The 7,330-nt window shown below is 34.9% G+C and overlaps 1 protein-coding gene across 4 annotated transcripts in view; it reads right to left on the reverse strand.

The window, feature by feature from the left end:
• DIAPH2 (diaphanous related formin 2) overlaps positions 1-7,330 on the reverse strand; it is a 781,302-nt gene that overhangs the window by 578,913 nt on the left and 195,059 nt on the right. For all 4 annotated transcript variants that reach the window (XM_025044410.1, XM_025044409.1, XM_015586720.2 and 1 more), the window contains 2 exons: positions 2,146-2,220; positions 1,996-2,065 (listed from right to left, as the gene is read on the reverse strand). In XM_025044410.1, the coding sequence (XP_024900178.1) occupies positions 1,996-2,065; positions 2,146-2,220 (145 nt within the window). The remainder of the gene's footprint in view (positions 1-1,995; positions 2,066-2,145; positions 2,221-7,330) is intronic.

Below are 7,330 nucleotides of genomic sequence, written 5' to 3' on the forward strand. Positions count from 1 at the left end.
GAGGGGAGGGGAGAGAAGGAAGGAAAGAAGGAAGGAAAGAAAGAAAAAGAAAAAAGGAAATAAAAGAAGATTGAAAAGAAGCCAAGAAAACAGAAGGGATATGTATGCATAAATGTGGCTAGTAGATAATATATAGTAAGGGAAAAAAGTGAAAAACACATGTGCCAAACTAAGAGATAGATGATTACCATGCAACTACCAACTTAAAATAACAGTTTTAAAAATCAATTAGACTGAGAGTGAAATCATTTAAAATTTTTAAATTCCCACTTATTGTTTAAAAGCAGTTGCTAATACATAGGGACATACTGAAAATAAAAAGAAAGTTATGAAAAATGATGGTAAATCATCAAGCTAAACATCAGAGCAATATTACAGCAATGGAGGTTAAGAAGCAATGGGCGGCTTTTTATGATTCTATTGTGATGTGCATTGTATAAGGGAAATTTCTGAGGTAGGAAATTTCTGAGGTAGGAAGGTTTATTGGGGCCTACAAATTTTATATTTAAGTCATTTCAGAGGAAAGTTTTGTTCTTTGCTTATGACAATTTATTCCAACATGAAATGGACATATCACTGTATATTTTTATTTTGAATGCATACTTTATGCCTATTGCTCCGCATGCCTATAACTTAAAAGACCCACCATTTATTTGTATTATGGGCCCCTATGTACAAGACATTAATGTGTCCTAACTAAAGCTTAACCTTACGGTATTATAATCTACATCAAACCATCATGTTCTTCAAAACTATCAAACTCTTAAGTAATAATTCAATTTATGTCTTTGGGAAAAGGCTCTACTGCAAATCTCACATATATGACTTTCTCTAGTGACTACCCTGATTACAGTTACTTGTAACAGTTACAATTACAGTTACAGTTACGTGAGTCAATAAGAATTTAGAACAAAGAGTTCTACAACTAATTTTACAGATGAGAAGACTGATAGCCAGAGAAGTCAAGTGATTTGCCAAAGGCCTTTCAACTTAGTGGCAAAGCATGAACTGTATCTCCTTATTCCTAATACGGTGTTGTCTTCCCATTATTTCCTTGTTTCCCTCAACTGAAGAAAAAAATCCATCTTGACATGTGGAGAAGCAATGTTCATTAAGTGCTTTCTTATTAGGCATCAGATTCTGAATAACTTTGTCATCAAAGACTAAGAGTACAGAAGTCGAAAAATTCTGTACTAGCACTGACGGAAATCTTTCTGGAAGAAACTTCCAGGAACAGCACAATTAGTATATTCTGTATGGGAGTTTTGTGTCAAGTAGTCAGCATCTGTTCCACATGCCAAAAAATTCTTCACTGATACATGTGTGTACAATATATACATACTTATCTATAGTCCCATACACTTAAAAAAGACTACAGATTAGATCATCTTATTGCATTGGTTATTAAGAGCTATAGAAGACAGTGACAAAATAGTTTATACAAAAATGACTATAACTTCATAACCTGAGAAAAGACTACTTATAGAAAAACAACCGTGGTCTACAGTATTTCATAGAGTCCCTCATAATGAAGCAGGTATCATACGTACACACACACAAAAAAAAACCACTATCCTGCAGAAATGTCTTTTATGTATGTTAATTCACTGACATTAATTGTACATAAAAGAAAATCTTAACCTTATAACGTTCTTAGCAAATAAGTCAAACTATAGCTTTGAATTTTCCTTTTCAGTGGAACAAAAACTCTGTTAGAAAATGGTATTCGACATATGGCATTTAAATTTTCCTACTACCATAAAACAGAAAGTATTATCTAATTTGGGAACAAGACTTATATGTTTGCATGATTGCAAAAACCTACCAATAAATATTTTGTGAAGCAAAATATATTTTAAATAATATTTAAGTGAAACGATGATTTGCATCATAAAGACCCATTAACAAGCTTAATAAACATACACTATTTTGTCTATTTTATACTTGCAGGCAAGTTCTCACCTTTTGTGACAGGCAAAAATAAATAGTACTTACCTTATTATTCATAAATGCTTTGAGGCACTGGATAAGTTTATACTGATTCTTCTTGTCAATATTTTCTTGCCTGAATAAAAGAAAAAAAAAACATGTTGTGTTGTGCTTAAAAATTTCCCCTTTGTTAATTTTTTTCATGTTTATTCTTACTGTTTCTTGTCCAGAAGCTTTTCCAGCACATCCAATAAGAGTCCAAGACCTTCATAGCCAAAGTTGTTAACCCAGCTATGAAATAAACAAACAAAAAAAATACGTATAAATAAGTTTGTATATTTTAAACATTAAGTATCTAAAATAAAATTTTGATTTTCAAATCTGATAATCCTATCTTTATATGCTTGTCATTCTTTTTTTCTATTCCCATTGTTTCAAGCATTTTCTGTGAGGATGACTTAGAGATCTTCACTTCAATAGCACACTTCTCTTCATATTTTAGATTATCCATTCCACAGCACTTCCTTGGTTGTTTCACCAGTAACATATATTTAAGCCAAAATTTATAAGCTAAATTTATCTCCCTCCGTGTCTGTGCTTCCATAAATCAACATCTCTTCCATTCTTCCATAATCTGTTAATAACACCACTATCCTTTGAATCCTTCAGATTTGAAATACTGGCATAATTTTTTGATCCCCCGTCTCTTTCACCTTTGCATTTATTCTGTCGATTCGCTCAATAAATATTTATTGAGTGCCTATGAAGTACCAGGCACATTCTAGGTGAGAGATATGTAACAGGACATAAAACTAAGTCCTTACCCTCATATAGCTTAGTGTCTAGAAAGAGGGAGCCAGATGATAAGCAGATAAATATATAACAAAATGTCAGTGCTTTGGTGCTATAAAGAAAAATAAACTTTCATAAATGGAATAAAGAGTGCTAGGATGTTATTTTTTAATATGTGGTCAGGGAAAGATTCTTTGATAAGGTAGTATTTGAGCAGAGCCTTGAAGAGAGGACTTTCCCAGTAGAAGGAATGAAGGAACAGAGGCAAATCGGGTACTGAGATGGTAGCTAGTATGGCTGGAATATTCCAGGAACTGCAAGGAGACCTGTTTGGCTACAGCTGAATAAGCAGGCTTGAGAGAGCAGCAGGAGATGAAGTCCCACGTATGGTAGAAGGCTGGACGATTGATCACGTCGATCTTACTTTGACTTCCTGTCATCTAGTCATGAGTATTCTACTTCTAGAATGACTCCAACACATGCCCCTCCCCCTATTCCAATGTCTCTGCTAACTTTCTAGTTTAGCCCTAGTTACTTTGTCTTTAATATGTCAGGAGCCTCCCGACTAAGATCACTGCAGCTTCATTTTTTTCTTTTATTCCTTTTACAAAATGCCGGGCTAGATTGCACTTAACCAGTCTTCTGTCAAAAAATTTCCCCTGGACTATCTAACACATTTTAAATCCAGATTCTGATTTACCCTCAACCTATCTTTACAGCCTCAGGCCTTATACCACTTGTTCCAGTAAAAATCAAATTCTCTGCTGGAGTCCTCCTTGCAATTCCCTGCGTTACTTCATTTATTCTTTCTTTCCAAAAGGTAACCATAACTCCACCTCTCCAAACCCTTCAAAGCTCAAACTGACTGTCAATTCCTCCACTAATGATTTTCTCCATAAGTCCTCCATCCAAATATCAGTTGTTTTCCCATCGAACGCCTATGTATCTTTATTTCTTATTGCTTGATAATATGATTCTCACCACATGTCTTGCCCACATTTCTGGATTAAAAATTCTGAGGACAGTTATATTATCTCATTTTTCTGTCTTCCATAATATTTTAGTAGAGTGGCTTACATATAATCAACACTAAATATTTGCTAATTCAAACTGAAATAAATTTACTGACGTGTGGTTAAGAGAATCAGCAGTCTCATATCGCCCAAGAACTTCACAAACGTAAATTGATATATAGCAGATTCCTATGAAGCAATAATTAAAATCTATACATATTTAAACCATGATTATAGTTCCATTTGGCAATCTTTAAGCTACATTTCATGTCTACCTAAGGGAAAGCTTTTCAACAAAGTAGAGACCTAAATTTCTAAGAAAATTTCAGTACGAAACATCAGATCACAGAAGAAAATATATTTTTAAAATAGCTCAAATATTCAGAACCAATCACATCCAGAACATATACAGAAGCTCGTTTTAAACAAATTCTGCTTTAATTTTCATAGTGAAAATGAGGAAAAAAATCAATATGGCATTGTAATGATAATTGGCAGCCAGCTACTATTCAATTGAGGCATGTAATCAACCAGTACAATGACCCATTTTCTCTAAAGACTCTTGATAATCAGTGGGGTAGTGGTGGAAGGATAAAAGGACATCAGCTCTAAGCATAATATATTGTATTTAATCTATCACAGAGAAAAATCAGCAGATATCATTACAGTACAATATCTTACAGCAATCTTAAAATAATAGAAATTCTAAACAAATATTTATACATAGCCCTCAGTTTCTGCTTTGGCATTTGGAAAGATAAAATAATCTGTGATTATTTAAATTTAACACCTATAAATTGTTTTTAAGATTCTAAATTTTACTCGTATTCTTTTTATACCTAGTGCTATTAAAATTATTAGGGTTATTTCTTCCTTAGTCTAGGGAATTGTTTGATACAAGAGCACGATTTATAACTGTTCGGTTGAAATCAGTCACCTACCTACACATACCAGACTGCTTCAAATTGTGCAGTTTATGGTACTTTGACTTTATTCAGTTAAAATTACTACCGGTCTGAAAAAAAAATAGGATACAATCATGAAATTTAAGTGTGAGGAGGAGGGCCTCTTTATTACAAACTAGGCAGTGAAAAGTCTTAACAGAATATTTTAGGCCAATGGGCAGCAGAGGTCTAATAAGAGTCCTCAGAACTTTCAAAGTAGAGAGAATTAGAGTCCAAGAGGAGCCTGTTACTAGGGAGATAAAATAATTATGATGTAGCATGATGACGCCCAAGAAGATAAAAGGAAGGAGGTGGGAGGGCAGCTAGACAAACCTTTTGATTCTCTTGCCAGCACCAGGTGTCTTTCAGGTATGACTTTGTGGCCTCTAGCCAAACACTACGATCTGTCTCTCACCCTCTATTGCTCTCTCTTTCTCCTGCCCCCATAAGTGGTTTAAAAAATAAAATGTTGGCTACTAGAAGCGGACAGGAATTTTGACATTGTAATACAAGAAGCATCAATCAGTGGTTCTCAAGGTCTGCGCCCCAAAACTGTAGCACCCATATCATCTGAGAACTAGTGAGAAATGCAAATTTTTGGACCCCACCCTGACCTATAGGATAAGTAATTTGGGGTGGGGGGGCAGCAATGTGTGTTTTAACTGCTCCTCCAGGTGATTCTGAGGCTTGCTCCAGTTCGAGAACAGCTGATATAGAACAATGGCTTGCTGGAAGAAGCCTTTCTCAGGGAACACTGAGGCTCAAAAATCAGGACATCCTACCGATCATATGGAGCATTCCCGCTGCCACAGGACAGAGATCTAGAATCCAGTCAAAGAAAGTATATTTGGTGTATTTTACAGAGTATGCAAATTCCTGCTATGATTTATTCAGCACTAATTGCAATATCTAGAAATATAAAAATATAGTTTATGAGTCGATTTAAAATCTGACTCCAAGACTTCAGATAAGGACAGATAAAGACAAATGTTCTGTAGTCCTCAACTCTGAAATAAGAAATTGTAATTCATCATGATCCTTAAATTTCTAAAAGACATTGAAGCAGCAGAGAAAAATGAAGAATCAGACAGAAGAAAAAATGAGAGAGGAGAATAATCACTGATAATTTCTATAACCACTCTGAAACACAAGGGGTTTTTTTTTGTTTTTTTGTTTTTTCGTTTTCTGAGACATGATTTACCTATAGTAAAATTCATCATAGTGGCAGAAAAACAGACACACGGACCAGTGGAACAGAATCAAGAGTCCAGAAGTAAGCCCATATTTATATGGGCAAATAATTTTCTACAAAAAGACAGTGGAGAAGGAAAAGCTTCTTCTATCAATGGTGCTGGGAAAACTGGAAAGCCACTTGCAAAAGAATGAAAATAGAATGTTGTCTATCATCACACGCCAAAATTAACTCGAAATGGATTAAGGACCTAAATATAAGACCTGAAACAATAAAATTCATAGAAGAAAACATAGGAACTAAACTCTAGGAGCTTGGACTTAAAGAGGATTTTGTGAATTTGATCTTAAAAGCAAGGGAAGTCAAAGCTAAAATAAATGAATTCCGGGACTACATCAAACTAAAAAGCTTCTGCTCAGCAAAAGAAAAAGGTAAAGAGACAACCATCCAAATGGGAAAATATATTTGCAAGCAACCCCTCCAATACGGGCCTAATATCCAAAATATACAAAGAACTCATACGACTTAATAAAAACAACAAAAAAAACAAAAATGATTCAATCAAAAAATGGGCAGAGGACCTGAACAAACACTTCTCCCTAGGATATACAAATGGCCAACAAATATATGAAAAGATGCTCAACATTGCTAGCTATTAGGGAAATGCAAATGAAACCACAATGAGATACCATCTCACACCTGTTAGAATAGCTGTTAGCCACAGGACTAGTAATAACAAGTGTTGGAGAGGATGCAGAGAAATAGGAACCCTCATACACTGCTGGTGAGACTGCAGATTGGTACAGCCAATATGGAGGTTCCTCAAAACACTAAAGATTGACCTAGCATATGATCCAGCAATCCCTCTTCTAGGCATTTATCCCCAAAACTTGAAAACCCATATCCGAAAAGACATTTGCACACTGATGTTCATAGCAGCATCATTCACAGTGGCCAGGACATGGAAGCAACCGAAGTGTCCTACAATAGATGATTGGTTAAAGAAGCTGTGGTACATATATAATAAGCCAGACAGAAAAAGTAGAAAATCACATGATATCACTTATATGTGGGATATAAACCTAAAAGAAACAAATGAACAGGACAAACGGAGACTCAAGGACATGGACAATGGACTAGTGGTTACCAGAGAGTAGGGGGTAGGGGAGGAGGGAAGAGGTAGACGGTGTAAAGGGGATCAAATATAGGAGGATAGGAGGAGGGTGAAGTGGGTAAAGGGGATCAAATATTTGGTAGCTGAAGGAAATTGGACTTTGGGTGGTAAACACACAATAGAATATACAGATGTTAAATTATAATGTACACCTGAAAACTATATAATTGTATTAACTAATGTTACCCCAATAAACAATAAAAAATTCATCATTTGAGAAATGTATAATCATGCGACCTCTAACACAAACAGGATATGCATTTCCATCATTCCAAAATATTTCTTC

Source organism: Pteropus alecto, unplaced genomic scaffold, assembly GCF_000325575.1.
Source record: "Pteropus alecto unplaced genomic scaffold, ASM32557v1 scaffold182, whole genome shotgun sequence".
Classification (NCBI taxonomy): Eukaryota; Metazoa; Chordata; class Mammalia; order Chiroptera; family Pteropodidae; genus Pteropus; species Pteropus alecto.